At 38.8% G+C, this 17,968-nt stretch overlaps 1 protein-coding gene across 1 annotated transcript in view; it reads right to left on the reverse strand.

Annotated features, from left to right (window-relative positions):
- Positions 1–17,968, reverse strand: part of LOC116557713 (lymphoid-restricted membrane protein) — an 89,018-nt gene that overhangs the window by 50,673 nt on the left and 20,377 nt on the right. The window contains exons 8-16 of the mRNA XM_032287279.1: positions 15,475–15,525; positions 12,533–12,610; positions 9,130–9,186; positions 6,905–6,964; positions 6,732–6,796; positions 5,145–5,244; positions 3,332–3,466; positions 2,473–2,574; positions 1,026–1,189 (exon numbers count right to left, since the gene is read on the reverse strand). Coding sequence (XP_032143170.1) covers positions 1,026–1,189; positions 2,473–2,574; positions 3,332–3,466; positions 5,145–5,244; positions 6,732–6,796; positions 6,905–6,964; positions 9,130–9,186; positions 12,533–12,610; positions 15,475–15,525 — 812 coding nt within the window. The remainder of the gene's footprint in view (positions 1–1,025; positions 1,190–2,472; positions 2,575–3,331; positions 3,467–5,144; positions 5,245–6,731; positions 6,797–6,904; positions 6,965–9,129; positions 9,187–12,532; positions 12,611–15,474; positions 15,526–17,968) is intronic.

Below are 17,968 nucleotides of genomic sequence, written 5' to 3' on the forward strand. Positions count from 1 at the left end.
CAATATATACCCATGCTCATTTGCTCATTCGCTCAGAAAGCATTCCTTAAGTGAGTGCTAAGTATGGTCCTAGCAGTTATATAAATGGTGGTTAACAAAAGATAAAATCACTGTGCTTATGCTTTCTAGAGTATAAAAATTACAATAATTTCCCCATTATGATAAGAATCGAGGGCAAAGGAAGGAAAAGAAGGTAACTTATTTTATATTTGTTATTATCTATTCCCTATGACTCATTTAACTGACATTTAGTTGCCCAGTGCCCAATGTGATACAGCATTTACTAAGGTCAAACATAAAACCCAGTGGGGAGGAGCCAACAGACCACTTTGATTAATCACTCTCAGGCCTTAGTCAATTCAACTTTATCTCCTCATGCCTTAGTCCTCTGTAAAATCATGAGATTACTAGAGGATCTCTAAGGCTTCTTCTGATAAAAGACTGTATTTCATAATTTCAAATTCTTTCTCTAGGGAAAAAATAAATCATTATACTTGTTTCCACCATTTTTTTTTTTTTCCCTGAGATGGAGTCTTACTCTGTCGCCTAGGCTGGAGTACAGTGGTGTGATCTAGGCTCACTGCAACTTCTGCCTCCCGGGTTCAAGCAGTTCTCCTGCCGCAGCCTCCTGAGAAGCTGGGATTACAGGCACGCACACCACACATGGCTAATTTTTGTATTTTTAGTAGAGATGGGGTTTCACCATGTTGGCCAGGCTGATTTTGAACTCCTGACCTCAGGTGATTCACCAGCCTTGGCCTCCCAAAGTGCTGGGATTACAGGCATGAGCCACCGTGCCCGGCCAGTTTCCACAAATTTTGTAGTTCGTTATTTGCAATTTTGAATATGTAAGTCAATTTCATACTGTTTTACAATTCAGAATTGTCAAACAGAATGTCTTCTCTGAAAAAAGTATCATCTGAAATCAATGTATACAACTTTCAAAAAGTAAACAATGCAGTGGCACAATCATAAACATGTCATGTATATTAAGCATGGATTTCTTATATATAAATGATCATCACCTGGCAAGAAATTCTTTTCTGAAATAAAAATATTCCTGCCTGAATCTCTTCAAAATCTTTATTAACTTGTCAAATTCTTTATCAAGAGATTCTTTGTGGTTTCCCAAGATGTTCAGCATTAAAATACAAAGATTTAGTTTCTCTTCCATGATATGCTTGAATTCCTACAAGAAAAGTCACAGAACAAATCCCAGTACTCCAATGTTAAACGCGGACAGACAAGTGACAGAGGCAATCTAAAATGCTGCGGACATTCCATCTCAATGGCATACTGGATGCCAAAATTGTACGTCAATTAATACCAATTCTCACTTGTATGTCAATGAATACCAATTCTCAATTGCCCAGAGTCTGACTATCCTATTGGTTGATTATGTCAACGTAACAAGTATGTATAAAGTGTCTATTGTGTCCCTAAAACTGAGCTTCACTTTCTTTTTCTTAAGTTAGTCCCTGACAACTTCAGCCGTCATCACAATTGCTTTAGAACAGGATGAGACAAGATAATGCAATAATATCCATCTTTATTGATTATCATATTCACATGAAATCTTTAAAAAATTAGATTGACTGTAATCCCAGCACTTTGGGACACCAAGGTGAATTGATCACCTGAGGTCAGGAATTCGAGATCAATCTGGCCAACATGGTGAAACCCCTTTTCTACTAAAAATACAAAAATTAGCCAGGTGTGGTGACACATGCCTGTAATCCCAGCTACTCAGGAGTCTCAGGCAAGAGAATCACTGGAACCCAGGAGGCAGAGGTTGCAGTGAGCCAAGATCGCACCATTGCACTCCAGGCTGGGCAAAAGTGAGACTCCATCTTAAAAAAAAAAAATTAGATTGGCAAAGGTGTTGAAATCATATTCCAGAGTTTACTTATTTTTCTTTATCTTAAGGGGTTGATAGATGCTGGAAAGTAGCTGGCAGTCAAGAAGTAGAGATAAATAGGTGATGGACAGATGAAAGAGATATCTACCTTCTCATATGCTTCCTTTCTAATAAAGCTGGGAATGGCTACCTAAGAAGCTCCTGTTTTTCCAATGTTCTGCAAGTTTCTGAGACAATAAAACTGTCCAAGTCTCAGGAATAAGATTATTTTATACAATAATTATTCTTTCAAAGTTAGGCAATTTTAACAGGCTAAGGAAAAATCTAAGCTTAGACTAGCCAATTCTCACAAGGATATAAATGCATTTTTCATTAAATCACCTGATTTATTATTTGTCTCTCCATTACATCTCACATATCTGCACACTCACTCTCCCTTACATTCTTTCCTCACCCTCACACTCATATACACACTCATACACATACTCTATACTCATCAGACTAAGCCAGCAGAAGACCACAATAAAGTCTTAGAAAGGGTACTGTATATACTATTACCTGGCTTAACAAAGTAGGAGAAAAACCAGGAAAATCACAAAATATAGAACACTTACAGTAAGCTGTTCCTCCCACTTTTCGTTCACAGTAATTTCTGGATTAGTTACCCACTGTCGAGAGCTTTCAATGAGGGTTGCAATTTTAGAAATTTCTTCATGCTGAAAAAAAGAGTTCCACATCTTCAACTAGGAATTTAGATGAAAGTCGCATGCTATTATATGATCAGAATCCATTGAGACCAAAGTTCTACTATTCAGGTAACTCAGGAAAGTACCAGAGTACATTCCTTTGCATCTAATGTCTCCAGTGACTTTCTTTTATTCCAGGATGCTGCCATGTGTATATATCATCAGGTGCTCTAAACATGTTGAATATATACAGAGAGAATCATTTTCCAGAACAAAACCTATCTTTTTAAATAGAAGAAGACAACCATTTTCACTTGGGTTTACCACTCACCAAACTAAATGCTACCTACTGTCTGCTAGGCACTATGAAAGGGACTGGCAATACCAGTACGAAAACGTTCTCTGATTTCTCCAGTCATCTAGCATTTCCAGTGAGCAATCAAAATGGAGGAAGAAATACCAGCCATTAACCAGGAGAAAAGTAAAAGGAGGAAACTGTTCAATACATACCACGCCTTCAGCCCTTTGATACTAAAGATTAGCCCACAGGAAAAAATAAACTCAAAAAATCCATATCTAATGGTCAATCTGTTAGCCCTGATTGGACCAGAACTAAAAGGTCAGCTTCAGAAAGGTTTGAGAAAAACCTTCACTTTTCAGAGTGTATTAATTTGGGTCTCACCAGCACACAGATATATTTGGACTCAGCAAACAGGCTGCAGGTCAGTTATCTGCAGATATTCCCAGGCAAAGTGGAACACCACGATACAGGTATGTTATACTATACCAGCTTCTGAAGTGTGGCTATGAATTCCACTCCATTTTGCTCAGGCTCTCTTAGTAACAGCAGCATTTCTTGATCCACCATGGCATCCAGAGATGACAAGTTGATTACATTGTGCTGCCTTTCAGTTTCATTGTTCTGAAACAGTTATAGAAATGCCCACAATTGCCATCTGAATAAAGAACACTTACTATTTTTACTTAACAAAAACGATGCTCATGAGTTAAGGTAATTGTCATCGTCATTTGGTTCTAAACAGTCTTGTGGAATTCTCCTACATCCTAAAAAACTGTTGACATTTTCTCTCTAGGATGGCTTCAACTGAACATTTATTCTGTCTTAAGGAAAACTCATTTATCAATAGGTAACATTTACATGCGGATGATATAAACTGTTATGGCTCTAATTTTAACATAAAAATAGGTAAAGAAATACCCAGGGGGAAGAAACTGGTGGAGAAGGGCTGCTCAATCAATCCCACTAAAAACAGGTTGGCTTCTTTTGTCTCCCTTCAGTTCATAAAAGACCATATGATGCGTCACAAAGTACATTCCCTATACTTCTCTCAAAGTTTCTGTCTCCTGTCATATTTTAAATATATGACCCAAGCCTTCTTTTTGCTGTCTGTTGAAAAGATCACAGGACTCTTATTTCAAGATTCTAGTTAGAAGACAAACTTCCTAACTCATCAGTGGGTAAACCTCAGAGCCAGAACTTTGCTGGCGGATAACCCCCCCTTTAGAAACTATAGAACTTTTTGGGCTGGCATCTTGACATCATTATTATCTCAGAGGACTGAGGATAAAAACACACTGCTGCGGCAGATTTGCCACAGTTTCAGTCTGGCAGTTTGGCTTGTTTTCAAAAACACAGTGAAATGATGAGTATTGGAAACGGAATGTTAGGAAAGCACAGCCCTCAGCAGAATGTCCAGGGCTGCCGGAGACGGCTTCAGATGAAGGCAGCATATGTTGTCCCTGCATCCTTGGCAGAAGCAATTCAAACAGCATTTGCCCAAAGGCATTCTATCTCTCCTTTCAAGGTCGCATCACAGCTGTCAACAGGAGAACATTCTGACATATCCATTGTCCACAGATAGGAAGAGACCATCAAATGGTGAAAAGAAAGCAATTTGCTAAATAAAGCATTTCTGAACTTAACAAGCACAAAACTGGAAAATACAAAAGAATGAAAATATAGCATAGGGGAGTCAGAATGTCTTTATCTCAGAGAAGGTTTTTAAACTATTTCTTCCCATGTTATAAAGTACTGGGTCTATCAACCAAATGGAAATTGTTTAAACTAATCAATTCATCTTGCCACTTTAACCAAAACACATGTAAGAAAATGTTAGTTTTTGTTTAGAATGTAAAAATCAATTAATTTGGGTGGATACAATTATAATCTAAAGCAAATACATTTGGTGTTGTGTATGGGCATCTTTATTTTCGATAAATGCATTTACTTTGAGGGTTTGAGAAATTCTAAAAAATAACTCATGGATCTCTACTACTACCTTTGGAACCCCAGGCTGGGGATTAGGACAAGGAGTCTGTCCTGTTAGGAAAACAAAGATTTCTAAGTCTCAAAGTCCCTGAATGTATACTTCCACAAACCTTCAACCTTGCTGTAGCTTTTGGCTATAACTTGAAATTGGTCCTTTCTCCCCAAGCTAAGAAACTAAGAGGATGTACTATGAGTACATTCTCTTAGTGTCCCTGGTAGTTTTCAGCAAGCTGCAAACCTTCATTTAATCATAAGCTATCACATGGGGTAGTTATTTTTTAAAGCTTTCCATCTTATTATAATGACCTACCTCTGCAGACTGAGCAAGAGCGAGTTCATAATGTAAAGACTTGTCTCCTTCAGAGATGATACTATTACGCTCTCCACTAACATTCAACTGGATCCCATTTCTTGAAAAAATAAAAACAAGAGTCTAGTTAGGTATATCTCCAACATTACGTTTTAAGTCTCTAGAATATAGGGTTCATTTCCAACTATCAGTCAGCACCCATGTGAGCCAACGATTATGTAACGTGCTTGGGAATATGGAGAGAGGTCAGAAATAGTCTCTGTCTGCCAGGAGCTGCACAGACTAGTCAGTCTAGGAGGTCACAAACCAGCCACTTTTTTAAAAAGAATTGGCGCCAAAAGTTAAAAATCAGAAAATGTCACTTAAAAACCTTGACTTCTGGCTTTTCTTGCAAAATCAGAAAATGTGGCCAAACTAGGTCCATAGTTTTGATGTCACAATTAGTTGGAGCTAAACAGAGTAGCCCCCTCACCTTTATATGAATAATGTACTTTTCACCTTTGGCATTTGCATAATGTAGGTGTGTGCATATTCCATTAACTTTACACATTTTTGTTATCTGGGTGGCTCTTGTGCATCCTGTGCTAGAATATTACTCACATTCAGAAACAAATGATTATCATACAGGATGATGTGTGTTAGGAAAGGGGCAAGAACAAGGTGCCATGCTTACATTCAAAAGGGTTACTTAGGCTGGGAGCGATGGCTCACACCTCTAATCCCAGCACTTTGAGAGGCCGAGGCGGGTGGATCATGAGGTCAAGAGCTCGAGACCAGCCTGGCCAACATAGTGAAATCCTGTCTTTCCTAAAAATACAAAAATTAGCCAGGCATGGTGGCATGCACCTGTAGTCCCAGCTACTTGGGAGGCTGAGGCAGGAGGATCGCTTGAAGTCAGGAGACAGAGGTTGCAGTGAGTCAAGATTGCGCCACTGCACTCCAGTCTGGGGGACAGAGCTAGACTCCATCTCCAAAAAAATAATAATAATAATAATGGTTACTTATTCCAGGGTAAGGGAAAAGCAAGGGAAAGTCAACACAATGAACTGAATGTTTGTGTACCCCCCAAAAATTCATATATTGAAATCCTAACCTCAATGTGACGGTATTTGAAGATAGAACCCTTGGAAGGTAATTAAGTTATGAGGGTTGGAGCCCTCATGAATGGGATTACTGTCCTTAGAAGAAGGAGACAAAGAGTTAGCTAGCTGCCTTTCCTCCACGCTGGTATAAGGATAAGTCAGCAATCTGCAACCTCATAGGGGGCCCTCACTAGAGCTCAAGCTTGTTGGCACCCCGATTTTGGACTTCCAGCCTCCAGAACGGTACTGAATAGATGAGTAGTGTTGAAGCCACATAGTCTATGGCATTTTCTCATAGCAGTCTGAGCTAAGACAATCAGGGAGGCGTGGGTGGGGGGGGGTGGTTATAGCAAACTCACAAAGGAGTTCTCACAGAGAAAAATAGGGAAAATATCACATACAAAGGTATAGAGGAAAATAAGATGGCACATACAAAGCTCAATTGGCCAATGATATAGGGTAGAGGCACAAGAGAGGAGGCTGGCAAGGGTTGCTGTCTACTTACCTGATGAGGTCCTGTTGCAAGTGCTGTAAGTCATGAGCCAGTTTATTTTTATCTCCTTGTAAATTCTGGAATTGCACACAACATTAGGCTGTACATGTTACTCTACTGAGAATTTACATTGAACAAGCCCACCTTGCAAGCTGTGACATTAATAATAATAATGACAAGTATACCTCTATAATGCTTCCATATTCTATGATGGTTGATTTAAGTTCTTCTATATATAAGCCTTTCTGAAAAGTAGGAGAGAAATAATAGCAAAAAAGTAATGGGTCCACCAAATCATATTTATTAGACTATTGATGTGAGCCACAAAAGAACTGTAAATGCCCAATCATCATGCAATTCTACCAATCTCACTATCGGAAAACTGAACCAGTCAGTGTCTGTGATTAAAAACACACAAGGATGGCTGGGCACGGTGGCACACGCCTGTAATCCCAGCACTTTGGGAGGCTGAGGCAGGCAGATCACCTGAGATTGGGAGTTCAAGACAAGCCTGACCAACATGGAGAAACCCCATCTCTACTAAAATTAGCCAGGTGTGGTGGTGCATGCCTATAATCCCAGCTACTAGGGAGGCTGGGGCAGGAGAATCACTTGAACCTGGGAGGTGGAGGTTGCAGTGAGCCAAGATCGCACCATTGCACTCTTGCTTTGGCAACAAGAGCAAAACTCTGTCTTAAAAAAAAAAAAAAAAAAAAACACACACACACACAAGGACAAAAAGGCAGTAATATGTAGCTGGTGTCAATAAAATCTGTGTTTATCTGACCCAGTGGAATCAAAGTCTAAAAGGTGATTCCTAAGCCCAAATCATAATTACATTTATCATCGTGATGTGTTTTGTTTTATTTTATTTTTTGAGATGGAGTTTTACTCTTGTCGCCCAGGCTGGAGCAGAGTAGCACAATCTTGGCTCACCACAACCTCCGCTTCCCAGGTTCAAGCGATTCTCCTGCCTCAGCCTCCCAAGTAACTGGAATTACAGGCATGCACCACCACACCCAGCTAATTTTGTATTTTTAGTAGAAATGGGGTTTCCATGTTGGTCAGGCTGGACTTGAACTCCCAACATCAGGTGATCAGCTCATTTCGGCCTCCCAAAGTGCTAGGGTTACAGGCGTGAGACACCACGCCCAGCCCATGATGTGTTTAAGAAAAAATCAGTCTTGCAAATGACTAATGAAATTAAGACATCCGATTTTTTCCAGTTCTAATGATACCTCTTCAAAATCATTGTTTTGTTTTACAAGACCAAAAGATACATGTAGTGAGTACCTGACCTCTAATTTTATCCCGTGGCTAGCATGGTGGCTGGCACATGGCAGATGATCAATCAATACCTGATGAATGCTGGGCAGGAGTGCAGAATGGTGGGAAGACCAGAGTCATGGAGGAACTGAGTAGCCACTATTATCACAATATCATTACATAGAGAACACCCACAATGAAGAAATCAAGTTAGGACAATAGTCATATTCCAGTCAGTCTACAAGGTACATGTTTCCTTTGAAACTCCAAAATGTTCAGGGAAAAGAAGAGTGGCAAGTAGCATTCTTTCTTCATTTCCCTGTCATGAACTGTGGAAGATTATTGACTTAGGCTGTGTTCCTTCCCCTGTCTCTTAAGCTACTGTAACCAGCACCTTTGTAGCAAGTATCCTTGCCTACAATCGCAGGAAACAAGAATAAATAGAATAATATCTATCTATGTAACTATCCAATCAATTAAATTAGGTTTCAAATAATTTGGGTATATATTCTTCTTCCACCCTAAAATGAATGGCTGCAGGCTCATTTATGTTGTTAGAAATTAAAACAATGTCACCGCTATCTAGCCAGTGACTGGTAGGCTGGCTCACTAATATTTGTCACATATGTGGATGAACACCACCAGAATTTAGAGAAGGTATGTTCAAACTTATTTTTATAAAGTACTATAAAGGAAAGTCTCATGACATCATATTAGAATCCGATCTTTTAGACTGGGCATGGTGGCTCATGCCTGTAATCCCAGGACTTTGAGAAGCCAAGGTGAGTGGATCACCTGAGGTCAGGAGTTCAAGACCAGTCTGGCCAACATGGTGAAACCCTGTCTCTACTAAAAATACAAAAATTGGCTGGGTATGGTGATAAAATGCCTGTAATCCCAGCTACTCGGGAGGCTGAGGCAGGAGAATCACTTGAATCCAGGAGATGGAGGTTGCAGTGAGCCAAGATCACGCCACTACACTCCAGCCTGGGCAACAATGCAAGACTCCATCTCCAAAAAAAAAAAAAAAAAAAAAGAATCAGATCCTTTAGTAGGGGTGCAGTTAAACAAATGGCCACCTCCTTCATGCTTTGGAGAGAGCTAGCCAATTCCAAGGGCCTTTGTGGGAAGGAACAATACCAACCTTCTGCAAACTGGTATCTTTACTAAGCAAAGTATTCTCATATATGTGTAACTGCATCTGAAAAGAGACGAATTTAGGGAAGGCTGTTAGGACATTGCTTCGGTAAAGGGACAGTGCCATAAAATCATTCAGTAAGGTGTTTCTGAAGCACCTTTAACATGCATACATTTTTCACTTTATAAAGAATTTTCCCATCCATCTCTAGAGGCAGAAGTCACTGGTCTCACTTTATCAGTGAGGAAACCAAAGCTCCACACTACCCAGAGACTCACCCAATGTCACACACTGTCAATGGCAGAGATGAGCTTAGAAAGCAAGTCTACAGCTCCAGCCAAGTGCCCTTCCCACCATTCCACACTTAACATAATAAGGGAATGTTCAAAATCTTCACTTTTTTGGTGAAAATAAAAAGTCTATGTAGAATATGAAGACAGAGATTCCATGAGGACATATAGAAGAATCTTCCCCTTTTAAAAACATAGTTTAGCCTGGCGTGGTGGCACATGCCTATAGTCTCAGGCACTCAGGAGGCTGAGGCTGGAGGATGGTTTGAGCCCAAGGGTTCAAAAGTGCAGTGAGCTATGATTATACCACTGCACTTCAGCCCAGGAGACGAGTAAGACTGTCATCTCTACAACTAAAACTTAAAATTAAAAAAAAATAGTTTAAAAATGCTTAAGATTTCTTTTAGTTAAGCGAACATAAAGGATATATCCATTTATTCAAATCAAAAGCAAGCTCGTTGGCATATGCTGCTACATATTATAGAATGAATAAATATGTATATCAACTGAATTGAAAACCTGGAAAAATAATCATCATGGTCAGAAGCAGAATCATCATCATAATCTTATATACTGGCTATAATCACATCATCAGCTGAGTTTATAACAAACTTGTAAAATAGGTAGAAACATCACAGGCATTTATTAGATGTGAAAATTTAGACTTAGAGCTTGCTTGAGGTTATAAAATTTTTAAGTAGAAAAGACAGGATCTGAACCCGTGTCTTCTGGCTCTTTTCACTAGTTCATCACAGTTGCGTTTTTCAAAGACAGCCACTCCTAGTGTGGAATTAATTTTAATGTCTAAAAAGGCTGGGCACGGTGGCTTACAGCTGCAATCCCAATGCTTTGGGAGGCCCAAGTAGAAGAATCACTTGTGGCAAGGAGTTCAAGATCAGCCTGGGCAACATAGCAAGACTTCATCTGTACAAAAAATTTAAAAATAAATTAACTGGGCATGGTGGTATGCATCTGTACTCCCAGCTACTTGGAAGTTTGAGATGGGAAGATCACTTGAACCTAGAAATTCAAGGCTGCAGTAAAAACTATGATCGTGCCACTGTACCACAGCCCAGGTGACAGAGTGAGATCCTGTCTTTAAATTAATTAATTACTTATTAGTTAATTTTTTAAAATTTTGATGTTTATAACTGTTGTTTTCTATATAAATATGTAAACACACACATGAAATGTTAGTTTCTGCCAGGAAACTGGAAAATTCTACATATAAATATGAAATGTAACTATATCATCATTTCAGACGTGTACCTCAAAGTATTTCTCAAATAAACCATTAGAGATAACAATAAGCATGACACAAATTCATGAATTTACTAGTCATTGTCATCTGTTTCCTGATAAGAATGTATGACAGATAATAAAAATATGTACGAAATAAAGACAAAATTAGACACTATCTAGACAAAAAATATTTTTGTAAGGTATAATGTCTTAATTTAATCAGGGATAAATTTTTTTCCCCTGTTGCCTCATGTTTAGCATTAAGAAGGTACAATAGGCCGGGCGCGGTGGCTCACGCCTGTAATCCCAGCACTTTGGGAGGCCGAGGCGGGTGGATCACGAGGTCAAGAGATCGAGACCATCCTGGTCAACATGGTGAAACCCCGTCTCTACTAAAACTACAAAAAATTAGCTGGGCATGGTGGCGCGTGCCTGTAATCCCAGCTACTCAGGAGGTTGAGGCAGGAGAATTGCCTGAACCCAGGAGGCGGAGGTTGCGGTGAGCCGAGATTGCGCCATTGCACTCCAGCCTGGGTAACAAGAGTGAAACTCTGTCTCAAAAAAAAAAAAGAAAGAAGGTACAATATCTGAGGTTGAGGTTGAAGAACTACAAAAACAAAATAAAAAGAAGGTACAATATTTGAAATCTTTCCTGATTTAGAAATTTATAAAATCAGATACAATTAAAGTAAAAATTACCATATAATGTAAAAAGATAATAACAAATTTTGGCAGGAACGTGGAGACATTTGAGCCCTCATGTACTGCTGGTGGAATGTAAGATGATGCAGCCACTTTGAAGACAGCCTGGTAGTTCCTTAAAAGGTTAAACATAGAAACAAGGCTGGGCATGGTAATCCCAACACTTTGGGAGGTCAAAGCAGGCAGATCACTTGAGGTCAGGAGTTCGAGAACACCCTCGTCAACACGGTGAAATGCCACCTCTACCAAAAATACAAAAATTAGCTGGGCATGGTGGTATATGCCTATAATCTCAGCTACTCAGGAGGCTGAGGCAGGAGGATCCCTTGAACCCAGGAGGCAGAGGTTGCAGTGAGCTGAGGTTGTACCATTGCACTCCAGCCTGGGCAACAAGAGAAAAAGTCTGTCTCAATAAATAAATAAACAAACAAACATAGAAACATCAAGTGACCTGGTAATTTCACTCCTAGGTATATACTACAACCAAGAGAAATCAAGACATATGTACACAAAGAAATTTGTACACAAATGTTCATAGCAGATGATTCACAATAGCCAGAAAGTGAATGATTCACAATAGCCAGAAAGTGAAAACAGCCTGAACGTTCATCAACTGAGTGGACAAACAAAATGTGACATATCCATATAGAACATTACCCAGCCATAAAAAGAGGTAGTAATACATGCTACAATATGGATGAATCTTAAAAACATTATGCTAAGTGAAATCAGCCACACACAAAAGGCTACACATATGACTTCATTTAAATGAAATGTCCAGAATAGACACATCTATAGAGACAGACAATAGATTAGTGATTGCTTAGGGTTGGGGAGAAGATGGGAAGTGGTTCCCGTTAAAGGGATTTCTTTCGGGGTGATGAAACTGTTTTCAATTTGATTCTGGTGATGATTGCACAACTCTGTGAATGTACTAAAACATACTGACTTGTATATTTTAAGTTGATGAAACTTAAGGTAAAGCAGTTGCAAAAAAAAAAAAAAAGAAGGAAAAGGAAACTGACTTTTATATAACTCAAATATTTTGTAGACTACAAGTTTCAGAATTTATAACCAAAGGTTAGTTTGTCAATGAGGCATAGACATCTTCATAGAAGAATATTGGTTTGACAAAAAATATATATATATTTTACCAGTATTTGGGAAGTGCTTACTTGGTGCTCTGTCTCAGTTTTAGACAACTCCTCAATCTTCTTTTCCAATCTGTCTATATCCATGATGTTCTTTATATTCTAATGTAAAAGACAGTATTCTTGGATTTAGCACCAAGAAAAATAAAAGATGATGACAATCAAATTCTCTTTGAGGAGGTATTATTTCATCACTCTCAGTACTGCCTTTTTATATTCCATTCAACCTCAGCCACCACTCCCACGGTCACAAGTTCAAACTTGTTATTACCGGTCACTGCAGCCCCCCCATTACCCTAACTGCAAGCATCCCACTCTTCAACAACCACCTCTTGCCTTTCCAGATTACTTCCTTTTTATCAACAAACCTTCAATCCCTCCTGGAAACTGCAATCCATTGATCCTACCACCTTTTCATTATCCTTCAACCTTCCCATGAACTCAGACCCCTCTTTACTTAGCTTCAGTTCTTCCATGGACAATCATTATAATCATTCCCTTCCAAATGCCTCAATTCCCTGCCTAACTCCTGCTTCTTAGCATTTACTTAAATTAACTTACCGCCCACTCTACGCCAGCACCCTTTCAGATGAACATGCTTAAAAGAAAGCATGAACAGACAGGTCACACGTTTAATTCATGACCTTTATACTCAGTGTTTACTGGTGATCATGTCATATAATCCTGGTATATTTATACTGCCTTTTACCTAAATCAGGGGATGTGGTAAACTATGCCCACCCCCCTCACTCCACCCTAAAGGTCAAATCTAGCTGACAACTTGTTTTTGTAAATAAGGCTTTATCAGAGCAAACTGTGCCCATTTGGGTACATACTGGTTATGACTGCTTTCACAATACAAACGCAGAGGTAAGTAGTTGACACAAAGGCAATTTTTGTGGCTAGCAAAGCCTGAAAATATTTATAATCAGGACTTTTACAAAAAGTTTTCCAACCCCTAGCCCATTTCATTCCTTCTCTGTCCTCAAATTTCCAATACCTCCTTTAACATCCACACTCTTCGCTGACAATTTTGCTTTGTATTTCACTGAGACACTAGAAACAATGAGAAGAAAATGTCCTTCTTACCTGAAAGCATAAGAAATATCTTTGGATATATTACAAAGCATTTCCTGATCCAAACACTTCTGTCCATCTCTACCGCAACTGCTCAGTCCAAGCCCCCCTCAGCTTTTGACTGGATAATTTCAAGGGCCTCCTAATGGATATTCCTGTTTTTTCTCTTGCCCTGCTACAATGAATTCTAAACCTAGCAGCCAGAGTTGTCTTGTTAAAACAGAATTAGATCATACTACTCCTTTGCTCGAAACCCTTCAGTGAGTGGCTCCTGTCTCACCCAAGTGTTCTTTTTTTTAAAAAAAAAAAAAAAAACCAGAGTCCTTGCAATGCCTATGTAAGCCCCTGGTGTCTGGCCCCGCCAGCTCTTGGCCTGCATCTCTTGCTACTTGTTCACTTTGCTCCAGACTCTGGCCTCATTGTCCCTCCAAAATAGCAGGCAGGCTGCAGCCTCACGAGTTTGAGCTTACTATTTCTTCTGCCTGGAAGGCTCTTTCACAGATAAACTTCCTTTTCCAGCTTTGAATCAAAGGACTAGCTTTATAAGGCTGCTTTTCCTAATCTCCCTAGTTTAAATTGCACTCCTCTCTGCCTCAATTCTGCGTTCTGCTTTTCTTTTCTCCATAGCTCTTATTACCATCTAACATACTAGTTCCACATGGGCTATTTTGCTAAGCTCATATATTCAGCACTTAGATTAGCTCTGAGGTCTTCCAATGAGTATGTGTTGAATGAACAAAATGAATGAATGAATAAAAGTGATTCACTACCCAAACCATTGTGATGTTACTCTTCACAATGCATCAGATTTTTCCCTCCCAAAGGAATCTTAGCTAGTTGCAACACTTATATTCATTTTTCTAATGTAAGTCAATAATTGCAATGCTATTGCATGATGAAGAGCTTTAAATCTTCCTTTATCTCAATTCTGAAATGGTTTGATACAATTCTTTGATGCTTGTCGGTCATTTAAATAAGAGGAGAAAAATATTTTACATTAGAAGTTTAATTTTAAAGCACTGGTTTCACAAAAGCCTGGCCTTGAGGCTGTAACAGCTCTGAATCTAATGTAGGCTTTCTTTCCAATCTTTAATTGTTCCTTTCCAATCCACTATAAAAATTTAAAATACCCACTTGGCCCACATTTTGATAACTCTCTAGACTGTGCAGCACAGCTTCATAAATACTTCTGATAGCCTTATATAAAAGCAAAATTTAAAAACTGGCATGCTACTTGATATTAAAATGGTATCTATTATACAAGATAGAATTTTCCCTGCAAAACAGTAACTTACTAAGTAGCTTGTTCTGTTCTTTCAATGCTTCAATTTTGTTGCTTTAAAAAAATTATAGTCTTTTTCTTTGAGATTATACTATTTCCGAATATTTATAAGGTACATTGTAGTTTACCAAACAGCTTCACATGAATTATCTTAGTTAATCTCAAAAATAACTCCATGGAATAGATACTGTTAGCCCAGAAAAGATAAATGGTTTTTCCAAGGTCATTTTTTCAGTGAATTTAAGATCTGCATCTTATACTCAAGATTTTGTCACTCTGTTCAATGGAATTATAATGGAAAATTATTAGATAACATCCATAGCTTCCTTCTTGATTTACGTATTTTTTTTAGATGGGTTCATTGTATTTCATCTTAAATTTGAATTTCTTAAATCCCATTTCTTCCAAGAATAATTGCAAAAGCACTAGTTCCTCTGTTCAGACATGAAAATCCCATCCACTCCTCCTCACTTGTAATCTGACAAATCAACCTGCTCTCTGGCCAAAGGAGCCTGACTATCCACATGATTTTTATTTAACCCACAGCCATAACCCATGATGTGATGTGCATGTTTGTCTATGCCAGTGTTTAATGATTCTGACATACCTCTTCCTGCAGAATACGGATCTTAAGAATCAGAGCCCGGTTTTCTGTCTCCTAATTCATTGTGAGAAAAATAATTAAAACGTATTTAAGATGTTTATGAAAATACCACATATTTACCTCCAAGCTATTGACACTCTTTCTCTTTACCAACTTTAAATGTGGCATTCACTTACCACGAATGAGCCTACTCTGAAAATATTTTCAGTGTGGGGTTAAGCCTTGGCTTACAGGCTCTTGGGGATCTAAGTTAAGTCATTCTCCTCCTGGACTCAGTGTAACTATGGTTATTAGGGAGGAAAAGACAAAAACCAAAAAAGCAACAACCTGGCTTCTTTCCCTGCCGCTTCATTTATGACAGGTAGTTGCAAACTCAGCTATTTAAATAGCACCTTGAAATCACAGAGCTCTGGCTTTCTATTTGAAGCTGTGGATATTCTCAGATTCAATATCATCACAACATATGAGCATCAAAAACTGTTTTATAATTAACAGCCCCAAATTCAGAACCATCAGAAAAAAAATTAATATATTTCAGGACAGGATATTTGCCAAAATGTTAACAGTAAATTTCACGGGTAGGTTAAGAATTTTGTGAAACTTTTTATTTGTTAATATGCATTTCTTTATTCTTATAAAGTAAATAGGCATTACCTTTATAATATTAAAAATGAAAGAAAAAGATATCTCGAGCTCGGATTTCATTGACACAATAATAAACACCTTCTCCCCCTCCACGTACTTAAAATCAGAATACCTGAGTTCAATTCTGGCCCTACCATTTTTTTAAAAAATTGACAGATAAATAACATCATATGCTTTTATCATGTATAACATGATGTTCTGAAGTACATATGCACCATAAAAAGTTAATTTAGCTCTAGCATTTATTAGACACTTGACTTTGAACAATTAAAAACTGTCTCTGAAATTTATTGCTCTATTAAATGTTTTAACCTATAAAAATATAGCAACTTCTGTTTCTACCTTACAGATTTTCTGTTACTACCTATGAGATGAAGTAGTAGCTAAATCTTTTGAAATTATAAAGCACTACAAAATGCAAATGATTAGGATTCTGTGTCTAGGACTCTGCACTTTACTTTTATTTATTTATTTATTTATTTTTTGAGACCAAGTCTCACTGTCACCCATGGTGGAATGCAGTGGTACAATCTCGGCTCACTGCAGCCTCTGGCTCCTAGGTTCAAGCAATCCTCCCACCTCAGCCTCCCAAGTACCTGGGATTACAAGTGGGTGCCACCCCACCCAACTAATTGTTTTATTTTTAGTAGAGACGGGGTTTTACCATGTTGGCCAGACTGGTCTCAAACTCCTGACCTCAAGTGACCCACCTACCTCAGCCTCCCAAAGTGCTGGGATTGCATACATGAGCCACTGTGCAGGCCAACAGTCTGCACTTTAATCAATAGCAATTTAACATTACCAATCCCTAAGAGGAAAGAAAAGGACATTGAATGCTTTACATGTGCTAGCACATTTATCCCTCCCAGCCCTAGGGTAGGTAGTATGGTTATCTGCATTTTATATAGGAGGACCCAGGGGCTTAGAGTGATTATGTGGCAGGGCTAAAGTCACACAGCCTTTGGAGCCAGAACTTGAAAGCAGGTAGTCTGACTCCCAAGCATGGGGTCTTGATCAGTTCTCTCCATTGCCTTCAGTTAGAAGCTCTTCAGTGGTCCTAGATTGAGTCTTTCCTATAATGCATCCATGGAGACTTGCAGGGTCACAAAACACCTGGCATTCAATGGTCTAGTCTTCACATTTTACTACTACTGAGGCAAGAGCTAAGCTAAACGAAGCTGTTTTGCTTGTGGGAAGTCATAAGGGACTGGCACAGGCCTGGAACCAAGTCTCTCCATGATTTAGAGACTCCTGAAACAAATTAGTCGGAATGACTTTCAGCCACTCCTTACCACAGTTAACAATGCTAGAATACTGCTGGAATCTATCAGGATTTTGAAGATTATTACTAATGCTCTAGGCAACAGTTGAACCTTCTCAATAAAAATGATCACTTCTCTGGCACCTGAGTTAAAGTTTAGTCTAAATGATTCTTTTGCTCTGAAATTATTTAGCATAAGGAATGATTTATGGGGCTTCTCTGTAACCTGTAAGTACTGAGAGAACAGATTTTATTTTAACCTAAGAAAAAAGATTAAAGTGCTAGGTGCAATGGCTCATGCCTGTAATCCCAGCACTTTGGGAGTCCAAGGCCAGCAGATCACGAAGTCAAGAGATGGAGACCATCCTGGCCAACATGGTAAAACCCCGTCTCTACTAAAAATACAAAAAAAATTATCAGGGCATGATGGCGTGTGTCTGTAGTCCCAGCTACTTGGGAGGGTGAGGCAGAAGAATCGCTTGAACCTGGGAGGCAGAAGTTACAGTGAGCCAAGATCATGCCACTGCACTCCAGCCTGGCAACAGAGCAAGACTCTGTCTCAAAAAAAAAAAAAAAAAGAAAGAAAGAAAA

Source organism: Sapajus apella, unplaced genomic scaffold (genome assembly GCF_009761245.1).
Source record: "Sapajus apella isolate SASKATOON/1434 unplaced genomic scaffold, GSC_monkey_1.0 scaffold2, whole genome shotgun sequence".
Lineage (NCBI taxonomy): Eukaryota > Metazoa > Chordata > Mammalia > Primates > Cebidae > Sapajus > Sapajus apella.